We start from the raw sequence: 24,978 nt of genomic DNA on the forward strand, positions 1-24,978 counted from the left end.
TGCAGGATCCTGTAATCCAAGTAAATATACCTGGACTACCTATACATTTGTCGACAAATTTTTCCTCAAAAATTGACAGATGTAATTATAGTTCAATCGTAGTGTAATTACACTGTAACTTATATGTAATTACACTGTAACTTGCATGTAACTACACTGTAATTTATATGTAAGTTTCACATAATTTTGAATCGTTAGATCTATTATAAGATTTATTTTGATGAGAAAAAAAAACAAATCATAGCACACACATATGTGAAAGAATTTGTTCCCATGACCTCTATTTTACCAAAATAACATGTTATGGAGAGATTTTTAAAAGTTACATACAAGTTAGTTACAGTGTAATTACATGCAAGTTACAATATAATTACACTACGATTGTACTGTAATTACATCTGTCAAAGGAAAAATTTGTCGACAAATATATAGCAAAATCGACCTCCGATAGTTATGGAATTAATGCTTACTGTATGCATGTATACTACGGTGGACCAGGTAACTACAGCTAATGGTGTACTCTGCAAGCTATAATAACATATGTAATTGTATGCAAAATAACGGGATTCAAGGGCTCAAGCCACCACCATGGATACACCTTCTAGCTATAATTTCTTCAATTATTTGCAACCACTTTCCCACTAGATTTTTTTTTTTGTAAGTAGTAAAGATCTCCTTTTGTAATGAACAAGTGGGCTATGCAAATTAACAGACCAAGATAACACACATAGACAACAGGTAGAGAATCTGATTCAAGGAAAATTTGCACAATGGCTAACTAGAGAACAAAAAATAGGGTACAGACCTGAACAGCCCACAGTAAGAACCAAAAGATCAATCAATGGTCCACGTGTAAAAGAATTACAACAGATAAAGCTGTGACAGTGTGAAACTTTGTTCCTCTCGCCGTCCTAATTACCTTCCCTGTGTGACTTACAACCTAGTCTTAGCTCTGAATCAAGTTCCTTCCCTGGAGCGTCTCATGCTCTCATCAATCAACTTGAATGTCTTCTTTACAAGTTTCTGGTCTAGGGCCGTAGTTCTGTAGATTTTGAAGACGCGGTCCACACGGTCAGGCTTGCTGCTCTGGAAGTAGAGCTCTTCAAACTTCTTCTTGACAAACCTGTAAAACGTCACTCCAGACCATAAGCCACAGTAATGATGAACGTTTGATACTATATAACATTAGAATGGAAAAACTTATCAAGGCATATAAGTGCACCATGCAGCAACATTACAAATGGCCAAATGCCCATGTTCATCTGAGAGGGCGAGTAGTGCACTCACTCATATGCATGTTCAACCTCCTGTTTCCCAGGTGCAATAGGCTGGTAGTCTTTAAACCACTCGCACACACTTAAAGGAACCTACGTAACCAGCGTAAACATAAATGTTGGTAACATTTAGTACTAAACTATGCATTGGTACAAAGAGCAGGCCTTACCTTTTGTATTTTCTTCTCGAATATATCAAATTTGTTGAGAAACAGAATGAATGATGTTTTCTGATGGTCAATATAGCACCGTAATTAGTTTCAAAATGAGAAAAAAAGCATGAGCACAAAGGTTGCAGAGATGGATGCATGCAGACCTCAAAACATCTTTGCTTTAAAACCCAGTCAAAGAGTTCCTTGGTCTCCATCATTCTGTTTTTTGTCTCATCTTCAAATAGCATCTGATCATATCTGAAATGAACAAGAAGCCTATGAGAAGAACTTAGCAGATTAGGATAAGTTCAACAATCAAAAAAATTGTACTTACTCGCTAATGGCAGCACAAAAGATTACCGCATTAACACCTTCAAAAAGATGAATCCACTTTCTCCTCTCATTCCTCTGGCCTCCTACATCATACAACCTATATACCTCTCCACCTCTTTTGTTTTCTCCAACAGGACTGCAGAAAGAAACCCAGTTAACTAGATGATTCAACTCATCTTAAAACAGCTACATTCAGAACCTCTCAGGTCATATCTTAGAAGTGAAAGGGGAGAAAAAAAGGACTTCAACTTGTCGTTCTGTACATAGTAGAGCAACCAGCAAAAAAATGTGCAAAAAATAGTGTCAGCAGATTACCTAAATTGTATTTGTACAACACCATTTGTCCGTACTCTTGCATAAAGCACATCCTCCTGCAAAATGACTCATAATATTGACAACTATAATACTGCAAGCATTCTTAAGTATGGAAGATCAACTACCAGCCTTTCAAACGAACCATTAGACAAGGTACAATCACAAATTATCCATCAGACTGCTAAATGCAGAAATATGGAGTCATATCTTCACTTAGCACACACAATGTTAATTGGAATTTTGATGCAGTGTGGACTTAAACAAGTGACAAACAATTTTCTATGCTTAAGAAATGACGGGAAATGGTTGCAAAAGTGGATGGTACAGTGATCATATTTGTGGTTTGCAACTTATTGAAGGAACTGAACAAAAAAAATATATGCTAGTGTCATAAGATTAATATGTGGGAACTCAAAAGCTCAAGGTGCTTAGATAAGTAGAGTTTTATTCACAGCAGTTTTGCACCCTATGTTTCACAGGGACATTTTTTACCTTCGTTATGTAGACTGCGTAATAACGGTAGAATAATAGTTTCTCCTCCCTAATATTGAATTTTAAAGGATAGCCTCCAATATTATTTAAAAGATAAGGATAAACATATGCCCATCTTTTAAAACTATTTGGCAACCTCTGACTCAGTACACATAGTTAACCATTTGACAACCTCTGACTAAGTAGACTAAAAATCAACATGAAATGGTGTCAGCACAAATATCTGAGAATATGTAAATAATTGTCTATGAACATGGACAGCACACCTTTGTTGGCACATAACCTGCTTCAGCTAATCGATCCAAATTTTCCATGAAGTATTGTGCACAATCAGGAAGTTGCAGAATACTTCCACGTAAGTAAGTTTCCTACAGTATAGAGCATTGCTTCAGCACACCTGGCCAGGAAAACTATATAACTTCAAAAGATTTGAATGGCTATTTGTTTTCACCTGAATGGCTGGGTCTTGCCATAACCTTTTTACATCGAGTACAAGTTCTTTGTTCAGCAGTGGATAATCCAACCTGCCATCAATATCTGATAGTTTTTCTCCAATTTCCTGATGATATGACAAAGTAAATGACATCTAAGAAACAAAATTGGTTGGTAAGGTGTACAGTGTGAAACTGGTGATATTTGTCTTTCAATGCCTAAGAAAAGTCAGTTTTCCTTTAAAGTTCCAAAGCAACGGAACAAGGTAAATGCACAAAGGTATACTTTTTTTAACCTGGTTGAGAAAAAAATTGAATCTTATAACACCCACATTTGATACCAAGTTATTTTTAGCATATCAACAATTGTCTGAAGCAATCAAATAAACAAGGAAGAATAAATGTTACAAAATCTCATTGTTCTTTTCTACTTTGTTCAGTACATTGTACGGTTCAATAGATATCTTTTTCAAGTTTTCATTATAGAATGACCGTGTAAAATATAAGACTACAATAGAGCCGAGCACAGTCTACAAGGTCTTAACAGGTTAAAACATAGAGCCGAGCAGCTTGACTACAACAGAAATGTTGCAAATCAAAATGTTTGTATTCCCAGATTTAACAAGACATGTTCATATGCACAGATTTAGCTTTAACTGTTGAGTAAAGAGTAAGCACAAACCTGGTTATCTGGGGATATAACATACTTTGAGGAATCTGATTCCACTTGTGAGAGTTCTTTTGCTCCTTCATATAGTATCTGTTAACATTTAACACATTACTCGACAAAAAGGAAAAGTATGAACGCATTTCCTTATGAACAGAATACAAATCCCTAGTCGAATCTCCTACATAATCCCCACTTTGCAATAAGAAAAAAAAGACACACCCTTTCCAGTATTGCATACTTTAATTGTCTGATAGACGTTTGCATGGATAACTGATGTGTAGCTCCTAAGTTCTGCCTCATCAAAGCCAGTTTGGAAAAGGAGCTTAATCTGCAGGTGAACAGTAAGAATACATCAGACTAACTAGCGGCGTACGGATTATGATTCTCCATGGAATATAACATTCATCACCTGTTTAAATATCGTAGACTTCCCTGATTCTCCCGCACCTTAAAACAGAAGCAATTGAGAGAGAGAAAGAAGGATGGATCCACATTGAGAACAAGTTCAAACTAAAAATTTCTAGGATACATTTATTTATCTTCTTTTTTTTTGGAAATAACATGAGAAAGGTTTTTTTATAGAGGTAAATAGGAACAACATAAACAATTAATTTTCTGAACCAATAGATACTAAAGGTAGCACAGATAATTGTGACAAGGAAAATGACCACTTAAATTTGGGAAAGTTAGCAATACCAAGAAGTAAGAGCTTGTGGATGTGTTGCTCTGCTTTTGTCTCTTGCAAAATTCGCCTGTCAATGTCTGCAGACTGTTACCAGCTGAATTAGAAGAAACCAAATGTGGCAACTCTCAAATCAAGAATTGAGTTAGCATTTACTTGTTCAATAAGTCCGAGTGCTAACTTACTTTTGCATTTTTGGTTGTTTCAGCCTCACTTAAAGAATGAGATCTGCTACAGGATGAGCCCATGTTATCAAGCACACAGGTAAGCACGGACATTATTTTAGAGGTATGCTCTCATGCCTGAGCCTCTCTCTTTCCAGGAAGCACGTTGACGTCTAGATCTCAGGATCCATGAGCTGCATACATGAGCAGTAAGCTCGAGCGAAATGTGGCCAGCATTTGAAAAGAAAAGATTGTACAGAGTAATGGTTTGCATAGTTCAATATTGCTGACCCACATTGTTATACATATCCAGAAATATTATATGAAGGAAAAACATTAGTAACCATTTTCCGACCAGGATTCATTTCCGACCAGGATCCATTTCAATCACTGACACTTAATAAATAATACGTGAAAATATTTAGAAATACATCAATATCATTGTTTAATAATAATACATCAACATCATTGTTTATTAATAATATTTTTCCTTGCGACGGTGGGGAATGGGGGCAAGGAAAGGGAAGGTGGGGGGATTGGATGGTTTGAGTGACTCGGGGAGGGAAGTGGAGCGAAGCCTCCCGGGAGATAAGATTTGCGCAGAGGCACGCGTGGCCTACGCATTGGCACCGCTGGCCTCCATTTGGGCCGTCGGCTTCACATCTGACGGGGTTGGTGTCGAGGGCTCGGGGCCCCGGTTTTTGCGTTTTGAGGGAAATGCGTTCCATATGTTTCCGACGAGGAGTATTCCAGAATAATACCTACTACATTTTTTATTTCTTTTGATGAAAGTAGGTAAGGTGTCTATTTTGATTGGTAATAAAGAACATAGTTTACATAAATATTACATATGCTCTAGCAGATAAATAGTTAAAACATAACGATTTTTTACCATAACGGTGGGGGGAGCCAAACTAGAAATTAAGAAATTAGGAGTAAACATTAACCAAAAGTGCATTCTATTGTTATTAGATTGTACTTGGCATATATCATTTTGTTTTTTTATTCCAAACTATAGTTGATTTGAATTTACTAATTACCTAATTTAAATATCTATATTATTAGTCTAAATTATTTTTAAAATTAAAAATATTAAAATATTACAGATATATCACAATGTTTTAGGGACGGGAAGACAAAGTACGTTCAATGGTTTCAATTTATAACCTGATAAAGAAAGAATGTTAAATTAGATTCATGCCAAGTGTCACAGTATGTCCTTTAGAAAATTTTGTGGAATAAAAATTACTTATAAGAATATACCTTGATAAAAAGATATTTTGTGTGACTATGGGTAGTTTGTGGTCTAGATTCTTCTTAAGAAATTTATGTGAGTTTGGATGAGTACAAATTATGTGAGCTTACATTTTTCGTTCTAAGGGTGTTTGGATGAGATTCAATAACCAAATTACATCTGCTAAAAACGGAAATCAAAATTAACAACTTGAAAGTAGGTGGAGCTGGGCAGAGGCAGATCTAACCCTGTTTCGGTTGAACCCCCAAACTTTTTGAGGGATAACGCAGAATACCTGATGAGGTGTGGGTAGGGAGGGATGCTCACCGGCGAGCGACGATGCGGTGGAAGAAGGAGGACGCCGGGCGCCACCTCTGCTCGCAGGATGGGGATCGGCGCAAGCGGCGGGCGAGGAGACGAAATTCGAGGCCGAGGCCGGATGGGATGGATTAGGATGCGAATGCGGCGGGAGCAGGAGGACGCCGGCGCCACCTCTGCTAGCAGGATGGAGATCGGCGCCAGCGGCAGGCGAGGAGACGGGAGTCGAGGGCGGCGGGCGAGGAGACGGGACGGATTGGGGAGGCGGAGGTCGTGCAGCGCTCTGCTGCCGCGTTGTCGCCTGCCTATGGGTCATATGCACAGGCGCCTCATCTCCCAAAAAAGTTCATCTAAGGTCCCTTATCTTGTCGTTGAGTTTTAAACGGCCCTGAACCCCTAATCTTGCAAAACGGTCCACTTTTAATCCCAAGGTAGTATTGCTTTCCGGTTTTGTTGACGTGGTGGCTGAGTCAGTGCAGGGCCCACGTGGAACCCACAAGCCAACTAGCAATCTTCTTCCACCTCACTCCCCTCTACTCCTATCTCAACCCAAACCTCTAGGGCATTCGCCAATGGGTGGGGAGAAGGGTGTCGGTTGGCAGGGAAAAGCTCAACGGCGGAGGCCGCCAGCTGACGTGGCTCCTAATGACCGGGAGCGCTCACGTCATGGACTTGCGCACGTGCGGGGTGTGGCGGGTCCCAACTACAACTGCTCGCCTTCTCCCCACCCATCGCCAGGCGCCGTCGTCGGGCACCGGCCACCACACACCTCTCCCACGATTCAGCGTCCTCTTCACATACAACTGCTCGCCTTCTCCCCACGCATCGCCAGGCGCCGTCGTCGGGCACCGGCCACCACACACCTCTCCCACGATTCAGCGTCCTCTTCGCTCCATGACGCAGCCGTCAAGAGCCCAGGGTGACTCACACCTTCCCTCCCTCGTGGGCCAAAGTCGGGAGGATGTTTGCATCCATATTCGATCGAGGGAGAAACCTCATTTTCTCCAGCAGCCGAAACATGCCAACTCCCGCCCCCCCGCAGCTGGGGTAACAAGCTCACGCCACCGAGCTCGCCAGGAGCGATGCGAGCGCGTCGTCTTTTATGCCGGTGTCAGTCGTCATAGATTTTCCATGTGGTACTAAAAACTTCGTTTTTGTGCGTGACAGTTGCGCGTAGAATATGTATGGGCTTTGCACGCACGCCGGCCCGAAGTCTCGAAATTATCCAGGATCATCATGCGCCGTCCCTCGTGAAGGCCGCCGCCGCCGGGTCCGTCGCCGGCGAACAGCGTGGCCACCGCCATAAGCCACCCGCTGATCCGCCCATGCACAACAGCCCATCCTGTTGCAGCCACTCCTCGCCGCCGGCACAACCACCACCACCGGGCTTTCTCACCGACACCACCGGCGACGGCAGCGGCAGCCTGACGGCCAATGTTCTGCACAATGTCAATCTCCTGCATATCAATCACACTCCCAACCCTGAAATGGTGGAATACCTGCTAGTATTCCACTGCAGATCAAACACTTTCCTTTGGTTGGCTTGTAGAGTAGAGATAGGGTACAGTCTGCAAACAGAATTGGTTCATCGGCACTGGATATAGGATACAGCTTGCATTGCAACAGAGTTTGCAGAATGCATGGCTTTACTAAAGAGGGATCACCCTTACAATTTTTGCGCTGTTTTATTGGACTGAAAATTAACACAAATCAATGTACCCAGTGACTTGCCATCAGCCAAGCAGCTGTCTTTTCGGTTTCCAGATTGGATTCGGGTAAAGTTTAAGACTCCGGAAGCAGGAATTTTAGGCACTGTATTGCCATTAGATAATCGGGTGGATAATATACATATTGGTTTGCCAAACACTTGGAACAGGCCACAAATTTCGAGTTAACTTTTATTTGATTGAGGATTTCACAACCGGTTTATACAAGGTCTAGTACCCAAGAGAATAATAGCGTACTGAACAAACAAAGGGACAGGAAAGAACAAGGGCTGCTTCTGTCAAGAACCATGGTCACTTGAACATAAATGCAAGGTGAGATAAAACGATAATGGCGTTAGAAGAGGGAAGGAAGAAATGATCAGAAGCAGCAGGCTACTGGCATTGACACTTGATGGTGTTAACGATAATGTTAAACAAGTCGACACGAAAAAATCACTACTACTCCTACTCCTAAGCCTCAGTGAAGGAGGAAACGGAGAACATCTCTCTCGCATTGCAGTAAATGGTACTGCTGGTGCTGGACTCCTCACGTTTCTCAGCTGTTGAACGCTGGAGGTAGAACAGTAGTAGCACTGGTAAACAGTGGAAGTAAAATTTCATTTATGGATTATTAATTTGCTATTAAAGGACAGTTTAAACTGATCTAAAGCCAAGCTAACATGGTGAACTTTTGTGGCTAACGCAAGTATGGAAGGGTTGCCATACAATGTACAAGCTAACATGAACGTTATTGAAGCTGAAAAAACTATAATGTAATACTCCTATATCCTACTGACATGTCTGCACCATATATTGATCCATGAGACTCATTCCTGACTGGCCTTTTACTGGCACATGCATGGAACAATCAGCTTAAAGTTAACAGTCAGCTATACTGCATTTAGCTGCACGCCTGCACTACAACAGATTTTGCAACTGCCATTACATTGGCTAATAGAGAAAGCTAGCATACAGTTGAAAACCAAACGGAACAAACCCCCAACGCTTAAGAGCACATGAAAACCTGCTGCCAAAACTTTGATGTTACAGCTTACAATAACAATCAGAATGGTCTGGTGCTTCTGCGACAAACAAATGTTTCAAAACTCGTCCCTTTTGCACCATTAAATATTTCTCCCTAGGCCTTTCAAAATTGTGAAAAAGTATTATGAAAAATAGACTAATAAGCTCGCCTAAAAGCATATGACAAGCTACTGTAAAACACCATCCGTTTTGGTGTTTTGGATGGAACTAGATTTCTATGGCTTAAAAATGAAGTTACAGACATGAGAATTCACAGTTCCCACCGATGGTACGGCGCAGCATGAGCGTACAGTTTGTGAAGTGATTTACCAGTTCATGCTCACTTAGTCACTGCAATTTGCGTTAAAATTGCATATTGCCAAAGCATTTTGTCCAATGAAGCCTCATGGAATTATCTCCTGCTGTTTGCTGTTTGAGCCTTGTTTAGGTTTGCAAGTTCTTCAATCAGCTTCCTCTCGTCGCTGCTCAGACGCTTTGGAATCTCGACCTGCACACGCACTAGCTGGTCTCCACGAGCATTTGACTTCCCGAGGAGTGGGACACCTTTCTTGGACATCACTAACGTTGTGCCTGGCTGGGTACCGGAGGGGATCTTCAGGTCAACCATCCCATCAACAGTGGGAACCTTGACGGTTGTCCCAAGAATTGCGTCAATATATGAAACTTTGCATGTGTATAGAATGTTTGTCCCATCTCGCTTAAGAACAGGATCAGAGAGAACATCAATAAACACATAAAGATCTCCAGGAGGGCCTCCTCTCCGCCCAGCATTCCCCTCAGACCGGACCCTCAATCTGCTTCCAGAATCAACACCAGCAGGAACCTTTAGACTGATCCTTTTTGTCTTCCGCACTCGGCCATCACCCCCACAAGTGTTGCACGGGGTAGAGAATTCACCAGTGCCTCCGCAAGTATTGCAGGTGGAGACCTGCTGGAATATTCCAAGTGGCGTTCTTGTTGAGGAGACCACTTGTCCCTGTCCTCCACATGTTTTGCATGTGGTTGGTTTCGTTCCAGGCTTGGCACCAGTTCCATCACATGTATTACAGCCTTCCAGTCTGGTGATCTCAATTTCTTTCTCTACACCAAACACCGCTTCCTTGAAATTGAGTACCAGATTGTAGGCCTCATCATCACCCTGCATTGGTCTGTTCCGAGCAGCACGGCCTCCCATTCCCCCCATTCCACCAAAGCCTTCGAATAATGATTCAAAGAGATCGAATGGGTTTGAGTAATCCTGCAGATTCACAAATTTCATACAATCAATATCATATAAAGGTCATGCTGATCATACTTCAGAATTGGACAACATTCTAGGAACACTCACTCCTGTTCCCATTCCAGCACCCTTCAAACCAGCTTCTCCATATTTATCATAGATTGATCGCTTCTCATCATCAGACAAAACCTGCAATCCTATTTATGTTAGCTGGCAAGCACCTGTAACCCTACAACAACATAGTCATAAGAAACAATGGGATTTGGTTATGGTTAGCTGGACTAACCTCATAAGCATTGCTAATATCCTTGAACTTTTGTTCAGCACCAGGATCTCTAAAGAAAAATACACAAGCATAACAATTGCTTATTTGATTATGTAGTTATGAAAAAGGTAATGCAACAACTAGTACTCAGGTTTATAATGGATCGAAAGGAGAAAAAGAAGCAATATATCGAGTGTAGCTGAAACACAATTCCCATATAATGGTTAGTACTTACTTGTTCACATCAGGATGGTAGCTCCTAGCAAGCTTCCTATAGGCTGGAAAAGAAGGACCATTTTAGAACTACAATAGAAAGCAACATTAAACTACTACACATATTTTGATCAAAATTGACTCTGAAGGATTTCTAACATAATATCCCCTTAGGCATTATTTGGATAGGACAAATCCTAGATTATCTACGGGTGTGGGTTGGGATTTTTGTTCAAAATTTCTGCCCACACACGTGGAGGGCAGGGATTGAGGGCCATACAAACAATGCATCAATGAGAAGTTGCCAACAATAGATTTTCAGAAATATAAACAGTATCGAGTCTAGAACGCAAGATGATCAGTTGCAGAAAATGATACTGAAGACAGCATAGGCTTGTCTTAGAATAGTTCAAGGGGTTTTGCTGAGATAGCCTTCAAATTAGATGAAATAGCAAATATTTGAGTTACTAGTAGGAATAGTAAAGCTTTCGAGAACAAACAAGTGGGCCATAAAGCTCACTATGGCCAAGTTTGAAAAAGACTAGTTATATATTTCATATCTTCCCTGGGAAGCTTAACAGTTTCTGTTGTACATATATTTTGTTTCACACGTGAACAGTATGATTTAAAACTAGTAATCTACGACTAATAGCCACATGAAAGCAGTCTGGTTTGTTTGGTAAATTATAGGGTACCTACAAACCTACAACCAGGCTCAAACTAGAGAAGAAGCAAAGCTGGGTAATACTCCTACGATTGTACGGAGCACCAATCACTGCATGCCCTAAACTGACAAATAAAACCACACCTACCACTCTTGATTTCAGATTTACTAGCATTTCTTGAAACACCAAGTGTGGAATAGAAATCCTGTAAATTAAAATATCAAATCCATGTCAGGAAACTGGATTTTCTAATAATACCAGCAAAGAAGAAAAGCAAATGAAGTAACTCACAGCATCAGCTCTGACAATGAACCTTGAACTCCTTCGATGGCGAAATCTCGGTGATGGTGCATGGTTAAATAGTCGAGAAGATGTCCGTGATTGTAAACTAGCAGTAGGTGATACAAGGTGTTTAAGCCTGCCTCCACTACTGCACAAAAAGAGATATATCATCTTCAGTTTACTCAGAAATCTTGCCTTTTTATAATATCAATGTGTCCTTTATTTTAGTATTCCTAGTACATCTCACTGATCAGAACACATTCACATACCCACTTTTCGACACCAGAAATCTTGGATCAGCATAAATAACTCTTGTAAGTGCAGGTGACCTGGGCAACAGCTGAGGTTTTTCCCCAAGTTTGGGGGCCAAGGTACCTCCAAACTGTAGCAACGCCATTGAAATACTTGCTGGATACCCACAAAGCTTCAACCTTCAATATACTAGCTGCCATTTCACAGAGATAGAGTCAGGTGAAGCATAACAAAAGCAATACACAAAAGAACGATATTCGAGTAAGTTCACAATTCTATTCAAAAACGTTCTCTTCTAAATTTTAATCAACCAACACATATCGACTGTCATTACTCCTTACTCCTTTAAGAGGATGAATAGGGGCGAGGGTGTGTACAACTGTACATACATATGTACTGCTTGCAGGAACTTTTTCAGAGATCATGGGCCTGCTGAGCAGCCATTGCTACGGTTGTGGATGCACACCGCGGCCACAGCTAGTAGCTTAGGTACAGCTGCAGCAGTGGCTGTCGAGCAGGGCGTGTATTATTTGCATGTATTTATATGTGGGATTGATCATCTCTTGCATGTATACACTTTTTTAGGTTCGAGGATAATTAGTTTTGCATTTTTGAGCTTACATACCATGGTAAATTTGTTATACATAAGAATTCGGCCATAACGTGCGAAGCTGGCAAACACTACGCTATATTATCTTCGAGGTGGAGTTGGTGGTTGTAATCGTGTGCTATGCATCCTTACCGATCCTAACATATCATATATGCTGATACATGGACACCATGAGATGCTCGGGTTTATAACATTCGGTATTATTTTTTTTTCTTTTTTGCTGCCGAATTTACCAACCACAAAAATATATAATACCTACCGGGCTGCAGCAAATTAGGACAAAAGCCTCTTGAAGAACTGCGGCAATAGGGCAAGAAGCGGTGGCGGCACGGCGCTGTCGGGCGTGACCACGCGAGGGAGGGGCGGGCGCGGGAATAGTAGGGCTAGGGATTTGGTCGGGGAGCTGTGGACGACGGGACACGGGAAGAGAGGGGAGGAATGGGGGATGGAGAGAGAGAAGAAGAAGTGGCACCTCGTCTCGAGCTGCGGAGGTCGTCGCAGCCACTCGGGGAGGGAAGTGAGCCTCCCGGGAGATAAGATTTGGGCAAAGGCACGCGTGTAGGGGGTGGATGTCGAGCCAGCTCGGCTCGGTCTAGCTAGGCTCGGCTTATTATCCTAACGAGCTAGAAAACCAAGCTAGGCTCGGCTAGTTGTCTAGCTCGAGCGGGCTCGTTTGGCTCGTGAGCCAAAGAAAGCAGGGCAAGCAAGACGACGAGGACGCGCGGCCACACGGGAGTAGGGGTGTCGCCCGCCGGGTAACTAGGCGATTCGCGCGAGGAAGAGGCGAGTTGGGGTCTTAGGGTGGCCGGAGGCAAGTAGGGAAGGAGACGGCGTGACCTACTGACCTTCCCGATAGCCAGCGTGAGGAGCGGATGGCAGCTGTTGACGTTGAGGATGCGAGGTGAAGCGGGGAGACCGGCGGCGAGAAAGGGCACAACCGCGCGCACAAGGAAGGGTGGCGCTACGAGCTACGACTCCTCGACTCCTGGGCGGCGCTGTCGGCCACTCGGCTCGAGGATAAGCGGCGCTTCTGGGAATCGTTGAGAAAAGGAACGGACAGGTAGGGAGGGATTTTAGGGTTAGACTATTGGGCTTATTATCTTCGAGGTGGAGTTGGTAATTGTAATCGTGTGATATGCATCCTTACCAATCCTAACATATCATATATGCTGATATATAGACACCATGAGATGCTCGGGTTTATAACATTCGGTATTAAACACTTTTTTTTTTGCTGCCAAATTTACCAACGAGAAAAATATACAATACCTACTGGGCTGCAGCAAATCAGGACAACCTCTTAAAGAACCGCGGCAGTAGGGCAAGAAGCGGCGGCACTGTCGGGCCCGATCGTGCGGCGTGACCGCGCGAGGGAGGCCTGGTGGGTGGGGAATAGTAGGGCTAGGGATTTGGTCGGGGAGCTGTGGACGACGGGACACGGGAAGAGGGGAGGAATGGGGGAGACGAGAGTGAGAGAGAGAAGGGCACCTCGTCGGCGGCACGCGTGCTCGAGGTGTGGAGGTCGTCGGCGGCCGCACCGCGGCGGTGGGGAATGGGGGCAAGGCGCGGCAGCGGTGGGAAATGGGGGCAAGGGAAGGGAAGGTGGAGGGATTGGATGGTTTGAGTGACTCGGGAAGGGAAGTGGAGCGGAGCCTCCCGGGAGATAAGATTTGCGCAGAGGCACGCGTGGCCTACGCATTGGCACCGCTGGCCTCCATCTGGGCCGTCGGCTTCACATCCGACGGGGTTGGTGTCGAGGGCTCGGGGCCCCGGTTTTTGCGTTTTGAGGGAAATGCGTTCCATATGTTTCCGACGAGGAGTATTCCAGAATAATACCTACTACATCTAAAATCATGTTCATTATTTATTAGTGTTGTTTTTTATTTCTTTTGATGAAAGTAGGTAAGGTGTCTATTTTGATTGGTAATAAAGAACATAGTTTACATAAATATTACATATGCTCTAGCAGATAAATAGTTAAAACATAACGATTTTTTACCATAACGGTGGAGGGAGCCAAACTAGAAATTAAGAAATTAGGAGTAAACATTAACCAAAAGTGCATTCTATTGTTATTAGATTGTACTTGGCATATATCATTTTGTTTTTTTATTCCAAACTATAGTTGATTTGAATTTACTAATTACCTAATTTAAATATCTATATTATTAGTCTAAATTATTTTTAAAATTAAAAATATTAAAATATTACAGATATATCACAATGTTTTAGGGACGGGAAGACAAAGTACGTTCAATGGTTTCAATTTATAACCTGATAAAGAAAGAATGTTAAATTAGATTCATGCCAAGTGTCACAGTATGTCCTTTAGAAAATTTTGTGGAATAAAAATTACTTATAAGAATATACCTTGATAAAAAGATATTTTGTGTGACTATGGGTAGTTTGTGGTCTAGATTCTTCTTAAGAAATTTATGTGAGTTTGGATGAGTACAAATTATGTGAGCTTACATTTTTCGTTCTAAGGGTGTTTGGATGAGATTCAATAACCAAATTACATCTGCTAAAAACGGAAATCAAAATTAACAACTTGAAAGTAGGTGGAGCTGGGCAGAGGCAGATCTAACCCTGTTTCGGTTGAACCCCCAAACTTTTTGAGGGATAACGCAGAATACCTGATGAGGTGTGGGTAGGGAGGGATGCTCACCGGCGAGCGACGATGCGGTGGAAGAAGGAGGACGCCGGGCGCCACCTCTGCTCGCAGGATGGGGATCGGCGCAAGCGGCGGGCGAGGAGACGAAATTCGAGGCCGAGGCCGGATGGGATGGATTAGGATGCGAATGCGGCGGGAGCAGGAGGACGCCGGCGCCACCTCTGCTAGCAGGATGGAGATCGGCGCCAGCGGCAGGCGAGGAGACGGGAGTCGAGGGCGGCGGGCGAGGAGACGGGACGGATTGGGGAGGCGGAGGTCGTGCAGCGCTCTGCTGCCGCGTTGTCGCCTGCCTATGGGTCATATGCACAGGCGCCTCATCTCCCAAAAAAGTTCATCTAAGGTCCCTTATCTTGTCGTTGAGTTTTAAACGGCCCTGAACCCCTAATCTTGCAAAACGGTCCACTTTTAATCCCAAGGTAGTATTGCTTTCCGGTTTTGTTGACGTGGTGGCTGAGTCAGTGCAGGGCCCACGTGGAACCCACAAGCCAACTAGCAATCTTCTTCCACCTCACTCCCCTCTACTCCTATCTCAACCCAAACCTCTAGGGCATTCGCCAATGGGTGGGGAGAAGGGTGTCGGTTGGCAGGGAAAAGCTCAACGGCGGAGGCCGCCAGCTGACGTGGCTCCTAATGACCGGGAGCGCTCACGTCATGGACTTGCGCACGTGCGGGGGTGTGGCACGGGTCCCAACTACAACTGCTCACCTTCTCCCCACCCATCGCCAGGCGCCGTCGTCGGGCACCGGCCACCACACACCTCTCCCACGATTCAGCGTCCTCTTCGCTCCATGACGCAGCCGTCAAGAGCCCAGGGTGACTCACACCTTCCCTCCCTCGTGGGCCAAAGTCGGGAGGATGTTTGCATCCATATTCGATCGAGGGAGAAACCTCATTTTCTCCAGCAGCCGAAACATGCCAACCCCCGCCCCCCCCCCCCCCCCCCCCGCAGCTGGGGTAACAAGCTCACGCCACCGAGCTCGCCAGGAGCGATGCGAGCGCGTCGTCTTTTATGCCGGTGTCAGTCGTCATAGATTTTCCATGTGGTACTAAAAACTTCGTTTTTGTGCGTGACAGTTGCGCGTAGAATATGTATGGGCTTTGCACGCACGCCGGCCCGAAGTCTCGAAATTATCCAGGATCATCATGCGCCGTCCCTCGTGAAGGCCGCCGCCGCCGGGTCCGTCGCCGGCGAACAGCGTGGCCACCGCCATAAGCCACCCGCTGATCCGCCCATGCACAACAGCCCATCCTGTTGCAGCCACTCCTCGCCGCCGGCACAACCACCACCACCGGGCTTTCTCACCGACACCACCGGCGACGGCAGCGGCAGCCTGACGGCCAATGTTCTGCACAATGTCAATCTCCTGCATATCAATCACACTCCCAACCCTGAAATGGTGGAATACCTGCTAGTATTCCACTGCAGATCAAACACTTTCCTTTGGTTGGCTTGTAGAGTAGAGATAGGGTACAGTCTGCAAACAGAATTGGTTCATCGGCACTGGATATAGGATACAGCTTGCATTGCAACAGAGTTTGCAGAATGCATGGCTTTACTAAAGAGGGATCACCCTTACAATTTTTGCGCTGTTTTATTGGACTGAAAATTAACACAAATCAATGTACCCAGTGACTTGCCATCAGCCAAGCAGCTGTCTTTTCGGTTTCCAGATTGGATTCGGGTAAAGTTTAAGACTCCGGAAGCAGGAATTTTAGGCACTGTATTGCCATTAGATAATCGGGTGGATAATATACATATTGGTTTGCCAAACACTTGGAACAGGCCACAAATTTCGAGTTAACTTTTATTTGATTGAGGATTTCACAACCGGTTTATACAAGGTCTAGTACCCAAGAGAATAATAGCGTACTGAACAAACAAAGGGACAGGAAAGAACAAGGGCTGCTTCTGTCAAGAACCATGGTCACTTGAACATAAATGCAAGGTGAGATAAAACGATAATGGCGTTAGAAGAGGGAAGGAAGAAATGATCAGAAGCAGCAGGCTACTGGCATTGACACTTGATGGTGTTAACGATAATGTTAAACAAGTCGACACGAAAAAATCACTACTACTCCTACTCCTAAGCCTCAGTGAAGGAGGAAACGGAGAACATCTCTCTCGCATTGCAGTAAATGGTACTGCTGGTGCTGGACTCCTCACGTTTCTCAGCTGTTGAACGCTGGAGGTAGAACAGTAGTAGCACTGGTAAACAGTGGAAGTAAAATTTCATTTATGGATTATTAATTTGCTATTAAAGGACAGTTTAAACTGATCTAAAGCCAAGCTAACATGGTGAACTTTTGTGGCTAACGCAAGTATGGAAGGGTTGCCATACAATGTACAAGCTAACATGAACGTTATTGAAGCTGAAAAAACTATAATGTAATACTCCTATATCCTACTGACATGTCTGCACCATATATTGATCCATGAGACTCATTCCTGACTGGCCTTTTACTGGCACATGCATGGAACAATCAGCTTAAAGTTAACAGTCAGCTATACTGCATTTAGCTGCACGCCTGCACTACAACAGATTTTGCAACTGCCATTACATTGGCTAATAGAGAAAGCTAGCATACAGTTGAAAACCAAACGGAACAAACCCCCAACGCTTAAGAGCACATGAAAACCTGCTGCCAAAACTTTGATGTTACAGCTTACAATAACAATCAGAATGGTCTGGTGCTTCTGCGACAAACAAATGTTTCAAAACTCGTCCCTTTTGCACCATTAAATATTTCTCCCTAGGCCTTTCAAAATTGTGAAAAAGTATTATGAAAAATAGACTAATAAGCTCGCCTAAAAGCATATGACAAGCTACTGTAAAACACCATCCGTTTTGGTGTTTTGGATGGAACTAGATTTCTATGGCTTAAAAATGAAGTTACAGACATGAGAATTCACAGTTCCCACCGATGGTACGGCGCAGCATGAGCGTACAGTTTGTGAAGTGATTTACCAGTTCATGCTCACTTAGTCACTGCAATTTGCGTTAAAATTGCATATTGCCAAAGCATTTTGTCCAATGAAGCCTCATGGAATTATCTCCTGCTGTTTGCTGTTTGAGCCTTGTTTAGGTTTGCAAGTTCTTCAATCAGCTTCCTCTCGTCGCTGCTCAGACGCTTTGGAATCTCGACCTGCACACGCACTAGCTGGTCTCCACGAGCATTTGACTTCCCGAGGAGTGGGACACCTTTCTTGGACATCACTAACGTTGTGCCTGGCTGGGTACCGGAGGGGATCTTCAGGTCAACCATCCCATCAACAGTGGGAACCTTGACGGTTGTCCCAAGAATTGCGTCAATATATGAAACTTTGCATGTGTATAGAATGTTTGTCCCATCTCGCTTAAGAACAGGATCAGAGAGAACATCAATAAACACATAAAGATCTCCAGGAGGGCCTCCTCTCCGCCCAGCATTCCCCTCAGACCGGACCCTCAATCTGCTTCCAGAATCAACACCAGCAGGAACCTTTAGACTGATCCTTTTTGTCTTCCGCACTCGGCCATCACCCCCACAAGTGTTGCACGGGGTAGAGAATTCACCAGTGCCTCCGCAAGTATTGCAGGTGGAGACCTGCTGGAATATTCCAAGTGGCGTTCTTGTTGAGGAGACCACTTGTCCCTGTCCTCCACATGTTTTGCATGTGGTTGGTTTCGTTCCAGGCTTGGCACCAGTTCCATCACATGTATTACAGCCTTCCAGTCTGGTGATCTCAATTTCTTTCTCTACACCAAACACCGCTTCCTTGAAATTGAGTACCAGATTGTAGGCCTCATCATCACCCTGCATTGGTCTGTTCCGAGCAGCACGGCCTCCCATTCCCCCCATTCCACCAAAGCCTTCGAATAATGATTCAAAGAGATCGAATGGGTTTGAGTAATCCTGCAGATTCACAAATTTCATACAATCAATATCATATAAAGGTCATGCTGATCATACTTCAGAATTGGACAACATTCTAGGAACACTCACTCCTGTTCCCATTCCAGCACCCTTCAAACCAGCTTCTCCATATTTATCATAGATTGATCGCTTCTCATCATCAGACAAAACCTGCAATCCTATTTATGTTAGCTGGCAAGCACCTGTAACCCTACAACAACATAGTCATAAGAAACAATGGGATTTGGTTATGGTTAGCTGGACTAACCTCATAAGCATTGCTAATATCCTTGAACTTTTGTTCAGCACCAGGATCTCTAAAGAAAAATACACAAGCATAACAATTGCTTATTTGATTATGTAGTTATGAAAAAGGTAATGCAACAACTAGTACTCAGGTTTATAATGGATCGAAAGGAGAAAAAGAAGCAATATATCGAGTGTAGCTGAAACACAATTCCCATATAATGGTTAGTACTTACTTGTTCACATCAGGATGGTAGCTCCTAGCAAGCTTCCTATAGGCTGGAAAAGAAGGACCATTTTAGAACTACAATAGAAAGCAACATTAAACTACTACACATATTTTGATCAAAATTGACTCTGAAGGATTTCTAACATAATATCCCCTTAGGCATTATTTGGATAGGACAAATCCTAGATTATCTACGGGTGTGGGTTGGGATTTTTGTTCAAAATTTCTGCCCACACACGTGGAGGGCAGGGATTGAGGGCCATACAAACAATGCATCAATGAGAAGTTGCCAACAATAGATTTTCAGAAATATAAACAGTATCGAGTCTAGAACGCAAGATGATCAGTTGCAGAAAATGATACTGAAGACAGCATAGGCTTGTCTTAGAATAGTTCAAGGGGTTTTGCTGAGATAGCCTTCAAATTAGATGAAATAGCAAATATTTGAGTTACTAGTAGGAATAGTAAAGCTTTCGAGAACAAACAAGTGGGCCATAAAGCTCACTATGGCCAAGTTTGAAAAAGACTAGTTATATATTTCATATCTTCCCTGGGAAGCTTAACAGTTTCTGTTGTACATATATTTTGTTTCACACGTGAACAGTATGATTTAAAACTAGTAATCTACGACTAATAGCCACATGAAAGCAGTCTGGTTTGTTTGGTAAATTATAGGGTACCTACAAACCTACAACCAGGCTCAAACTAGAGAAGAAGCAAAGCTGGGTAATACTCCTACGATTGTACGGAGCACCAATCACTGCATGCCCTAAACTGACAAATAAAACCACACCTACCACTCTTGATTTCAGATTTACTAGCATTTCTTGAAACACCAAGTGTGGAATAGAAATCCTGTAAATTAAAATATCAAATCCATGTCAGGAAACTGGATTTTCTAATAATACCAGCAAAGAAGAAAAGCAAATGAAGTAACTCACAGCATCAGCTCTGACAATGAACCTTGAACTCCTTCGATGGCGAAATCTCGGTGATGGTGCATGGTTAAATAGTCGAGAAGATGTCCGTGATTGTAAACTAGCAGTAGGTGATACAAGGTGTTTAAGCCTGCCTCCACTACTGCACAAAAAGAGATATATCATCTTCAGTTTACTCAGAAATCTTGCCTTTTTATAATATCAATGTGTCCTTTATTTTAGTATTCCTAGTACATCTCACTGATCAGAACACATTCACATACCCACTTTTCGACACCAGAAATCTTGGATCAGCATAAATAACTCTTGTAAGTGCAGGTGACCTGGGCAACAGCTGAGGTTTTTCCCCAAGTTTGGGGGCCAAGGTACCTCCAAACTGTAGCAACGCCATTGAAATACTTGCTGGATACCCACAAAGCTTCAACCTTCAATATACTAGCTGCCATTTCACAGAGATAGAGTCAGGTGAAGCATAACAAAAGCAATACACAAAAGAACGATATTCGAGTAAGTTCACAATTCTATTCAAAAACGTTCTCTTCTAAATTTTAATCAACCAACACATATCGACTGTCATTACTCCTTACTCCTTTAAGAGGATGAATAGGGGCGAGGGTGTGTACAACTGTACATACATATGTACTGCTTGCAGGAACTTTTTCAGAGATCATGGGCCTGCTGAGCAGCCATTGCTACGGTTGTGGATGCACACCGCGGCCACAGCTAGTAGCTTAGGTACAGCTGCAGCAGTGGCTGTCGAGCAGGGCGTGTATTATTTGCATGTATTTATATGTGGGATTGATCATCTCTTGCATGTATACACTTTTTTAGGTTCGAGGATAATTAGTTTTGCATTTTTGAGCTTACATACCATGGTAAATTTGTTATACATAAGAATTCGGCCATAACGTGCGAAGCTGGCAAACACTACGCTATATTATCTTCGAGGTGGAGTTGGTGGTTGTAATCGTGTGCTATGCATCCTTACCGATCCTAACATATCATATATGCAGATACATGGACACCATGAGATGCTCGGGTTTATAACATTCGGTATTATTTTTTTTTCTTTTTTGCTGCCGAATTTACCAACCACAAAAATATATAATACCTACCGGGCTGCAGCAAATCAGGACAAAAGCCTCTTGAAGAACTGCGGCAATAGGGCAAGAAGCGGTGGCGGCACGGCGCTGTCGGGCGTGACCACGCGAGGGAGGGGCGGGCGCGGGAATAGTAGGGCTAGGGATTTGGTCGGGGAGCTGTGGACGACGGGACACGGGAAGAGAGGGGAGGAATGGGGGATGGAGAGAGAGAAGAAGAAGTGGCACCTCGTCTCGAGCTGCGGAGGTCGTCGCAGCCACTCGGGGAGGGAAGTGAGCCTCCCGGGAGATAAGATTTGGGCAAAGGCACGCGTGTAGGGGGTGGATGTCGAGCCAGCTCGGCTCGGTCTAGCTAGGCTCGGCTTATTATCCTAACGAGCTAGAAAACCAAGCTAGGCTCGGCTAGTTGTCTAGCTCGAGCGGGCTCGTTTGGCTCGTGAGCCAAAGAAAGCAGGGCAAGCAAGACGACGAGGACGCGCGGCCACACGGGAGTAGGGGTGTCGCCCGCCGGGTAACTAGGCGATTCGCGCGAGGAAGAGGCGAGTTGGGGTCTTAGGGTGGCCGGAGGCAAGTAGGGAAGGAGACGGCGTGACCTACTGACCTTCCCGATAGCCAGCGTGAGGAGCGGATGGCAGCTGTTGACGTTGAGGATGCGAGGTGAAGCGGGGAGACCGGCGGCGAGAAAGGGCACAACCGCGCGCACAAGGAAGGGTGGCGCTACGAGCTACGACTCCTCGACTCCTGGGCGGCGCTGTCGGCCACTCGGCTCGAGGATAAGCGGCGCTTCTGGGAATCGTTGAGAAAAGGAACGGACAGGTAGGGAGGGATTTTAGGGTTAGACTATTGGGCTTATTATCTTCGAGGTGGAGTTGGTAATTGTAATCGTGTGATATGCATCCTTACCAATCCTAACATATCATATATGCTGATATATAGACACCATGAGATGCTCGGGTTTATAACATTCGGTATTAAACACTTTTTTTTTGCTGCCAAATTTACCAACGAGAAAAATATACAATACCTACTGGGCTGCAGCAAATCAGGACAACAACCTCTTAAAGAACCGCGGCAGTAGGGCAAGAAGCGGCGGCACTGTCGGGCCCGATCGTGCGGCGTGACCACGCGAGGGAGGCCTGGTGGGTGGGGAATAGTAGGGCTAGGGATTTGGTCGGGGAGCTGTGGACGACGGGACACGGGAAGAGGGGAGGAATGGGGGAGACGAGAGTGAGAGAGAGAAGGGCACCTCGTCGGCGGCACGCGTGCTCGAGGTGTGGAGGTCGTCGGCGGCCGCACCGCGGCGGTGGGGAATGGGGGCAAGGCGCGGCGGCGGTGGGAAATGGGGGCAAGGGAAGGGAAGGTGGAGGGATTGGATGGTTTGAGTGACTCGGGAAGGGAAGTGGAGCGGAGCCTCCCGGGAGATAAGATTTGCGCAGAGGCACGCGTGGCCTACGCATTGGCACCGCTGGCCTCCATCTGGGCCGTCGGCTTCACATCCGACGGGGTTGGTGTCGAGGGCTCGGGGCCCCGGTTTTTGCGTTTTGAGGGAAATGCGTTCCATATGTTTCCGACGAGGAGTATTCCAGAATAATACCTACTACATTTTTTATTTCTTTTGATGAAAGTAGGTAAGGTGTCTATTTTGATTGGTAATAAAGAACATAGTTTACATAAATATTACATATGCTCTAGCAGATAAATAGTTAAAACATAACGATTTTTTACCATAACGGTGGGGGGAGCCAAACTAGAAATTAAGAAATTAGGAGTAAACATTAACCAAAAGTGCATTCTATTGTTATTAGATTGTACTTGGCATATATCATTTTGTTTTTTTATTCCAAACTATAGTTGATTTGAATTTACTAATTACCTAATTTAAATATCTATATTATTAGTCTAAATTATTTTTAAAATTAAAAATATTAAAATATTACAGATATATCACAATGTTTTAGGGACGGGAAGACAAAGTACGTTCAATGGTTTCAATTTATAACCTGATAAAGAAAGAATGTTAAATTAGATTCATGCCAAGTGTCACAGTATGTCCTTTAGAAAATTTTGTGGAATAAAAATTACTTATAAGAATATACCTTGATAAAAAGATATTTTGTGTGACTATGGGTAGTTTGTGGTCTAGATTCTTCTTAAGAAATTTATGTGAGTTTGGATGAGTACAAATTATGTGAGCTTACATTTTTCGTTCTAAGGGTGTTTGGATGAGATTCAATAACCAAATTACATCTGCTAAAAACGGAAATCAAAATTAACAACTTGAAAGTAGGTGGAGCTGGGCAGAGGCAGATCTAACCCTGTTTCGGTTGAACCCCCAAACTTTTTGAGGGATAACGCAGAATACCTGATGAGGTGTGGGTAGGGAGGGATGCTCACCGGCGAGCGACGATGCGGTGGAAGAAGGAGGACGCCGGGCGCCACCTCTGCTCGCAGGATGGGGATCGGCGCAAGCGGCGGGCGAGGAGACGAAATTCGAGGCCGAGGCCGGATGGGATGGATTAGGATGCGAATGCGGCGGGAGCAGGAGGACGCCGGCGCCACCTCTGCTAGCAGGATGGAGATCGGCGCCAGCGGCAGGCGAGGAGACGGGAGTCGAGGGCGGCGGGCGAGGAGACGGGACGGATTGGGGAGGCGGAGGTCGTGCAGCGCTCTGCTGCCGCGTTGTCGCCTGCCTATGGGTCATATGCACAGGCGCCTCATCTCCCAAAAAAGTTCATCTAAGGTCCCTTATCTTGTCGTTGAGTTTTAAACGGCCCTGAACCCCTAATCTTGCAAAACGGTCCACTTTTAATCCCAAGGTAGTATTGCTTTCCGGTTTTGTTGACGTGGTGGCTGAGTCAGTGCAGGGCCCACGTGGAACCCACAAGCCAACTAGCAATCTTCTTCCACCTCACTCCCCTCTACTCCTATCTCAACCCAAACCTCTAGGGCATTCGCCAATGGGTGGGGAGAAGGGTGTCGGTTGGCAGGGAAAAGCTCAACGGCGGAGGCCGCCAGCTGACGTGGCTCCTAATGACCGGGAGCGCTCACGTCATGGACTTGCGCACGTGCGGGGGTGTGGCACGGGTCCCAACTACAACTGCTCGCCTTCTCCCCACCCATCGCCAGGCGCCGTCGTCGGGCACCGGCCACCACACACCTCTCCCACGATTCAGCGTCCTCTTCACATACAACTGCTCGCCTTCTCCCCACGCATCGCCAGGCGCCGTCGTCGGGCACCGGCCACCACACACCTCTCCCACGATTCAGCGTCCTCTTCGCTCCATGACGCAGCCGTCAAGAGCCCAGGGTGACTCACACCTTCCCTCCCTCGTGGGCCAAAGTCGGGAGGATGTTTGCATCCATATTCGATCGAGGGAGAAACCTCATTTTCTCCAGCAGCCGAAACATGCCAACTCCCGCCCCCCCGCAGCTGGGGTAACAAGCTCACGCCACCGAGCTCGCCAGGAGCGATGCGAGCGCGTCGTCTTTTATGCCGGTGTCAGTCGTCATAGATTTTCCATGTGGTACTAAAAACTTCGTTTTTGTGCGTGACAGTTGCGCGTAGAATATGTATGG

General features: G+C 44.6%; 3 protein-coding genes across 10 annotated transcripts; all 3 read right to left on the reverse strand.

Annotated features, from left to right (window-relative positions):
- Positions 1-604: 604 nt before the first annotated feature.
- Positions 605-6,416, reverse strand: LOC4338448 (guanine nucleotide-binding protein alpha-1 subunit). Of its 4 annotated transcripts, none has more exons than NM_001420360.1 (14): positions 6,075-6,416; positions 4,535-4,707; positions 4,364-4,436; positions 4,077-4,114; positions 3,906-3,995; positions 3,680-3,757; positions 3,018-3,125; positions 2,833-2,934; positions 2,075-2,130; positions 1,761-1,895; positions 1,591-1,684; positions 1,445-1,504; positions 1,288-1,367; positions 605-1,123 (listed from the first exon to the last, which is right to left on the reverse strand). In NM_001420360.1, the coding sequence occupies exons 2-14, from the start codon at positions 4,625-4,627 to the stop codon at positions 958-960; spliced, it is 1,173 nt and encodes a 390-aa protein (NP_001407289.1). In that variant the 5' UTR covers positions 4,628-4,707; positions 6,075-6,416; the 3' UTR covers positions 605-957. The 4 variants fall into 4 exon arrangements, 3 of the variants coding, with proteins under 3 accessions (NP_001407289.1, XP_025881459.1, XP_015639184.1); XR_001545975.3 differs by having other exon boundaries at positions 752-1,123; positions 1,288-1,356; positions 6,075-6,331; XM_026025674.2 differs by having other exon boundaries at positions 752-1,123; positions 3,018-3,090; positions 6,075-6,331.
- Positions 6,417-8,748: 2,332 nt separating this feature from the next.
- On the reverse strand, positions 8,749-15,331 carry LOC4338449 (chaperone protein dnaJ A7A, chloroplastic-like). Of its 3 annotated transcripts, none has more exons than NM_001420361.1 (8): positions 14,990-15,331; positions 11,729-11,904; positions 11,469-11,607; positions 11,325-11,382; positions 10,535-10,577; positions 10,321-10,369; positions 10,143-10,223; positions 8,749-10,052 (listed from the first exon to the last, which is right to left on the reverse strand). In NM_001420361.1, exons 2-8 carry the CDS (start codon positions 11,854-11,856, stop codon positions 9,207-9,209), a joined length of 1,344 nt encoding a protein of 447 aa, NP_001407290.1. In that variant the 5' UTR covers positions 11,857-11,904; positions 14,990-15,331; the 3' UTR covers positions 8,749-9,206. The 3 variants fall into 3 exon arrangements, with proteins under 3 accessions (NP_001407290.1, XP_015639181.1, XP_015639180.1); XM_015783695.3 differs by having other exon boundaries at positions 8,761-10,052; positions 11,469-11,604; positions 14,990-15,246; XM_015783694.3 differs by having other exon boundaries at positions 8,761-10,052; positions 12,581-15,246.
- Positions 15,332-17,597: 2,266 nt separating this feature from the next.
- Positions 17,598-24,053, reverse strand: LOC107275576 (chaperone protein dnaJ A7A, chloroplastic-like). 3 transcript variants are annotated; one of them, XM_015783692.3, is made up of 8 exons: positions 23,797-24,053; positions 20,566-20,741; positions 20,306-20,441; positions 20,162-20,219; positions 19,372-19,414; positions 19,158-19,206; positions 18,980-19,060; positions 17,598-18,889 (listed from the first exon to the last, which is right to left on the reverse strand). In XM_015783692.3, the coding sequence occupies exons 2-8, from the start codon at positions 20,691-20,693 to the stop codon at positions 18,044-18,046; spliced, it is 1,341 nt and encodes a 446-aa protein (XP_015639178.1). In that variant the 5' UTR covers positions 20,694-20,741; positions 23,797-24,053; the 3' UTR covers positions 17,598-18,043. The 3 variants fall into 3 exon arrangements, with proteins under 3 accessions (XP_015639178.1, XP_015639177.1, XP_066166767.1); XM_015783691.3 differs by having other exon boundaries at positions 20,306-20,444; XM_066310670.1 differs by having other exon boundaries at positions 20,306-20,444; positions 21,418-24,053.
- Between the last annotated feature and the right edge of the window lie 925 nt (positions 24,054-24,978).

Source organism: Oryza sativa, chromosome 5 (assembly GCF_034140825.1).
Source record: "Oryza sativa Japonica Group chromosome 5, ASM3414082v1".
NCBI lineage: Eukaryota > Viridiplantae > Streptophyta > Magnoliopsida > Poales > Poaceae > Oryza > Oryza sativa.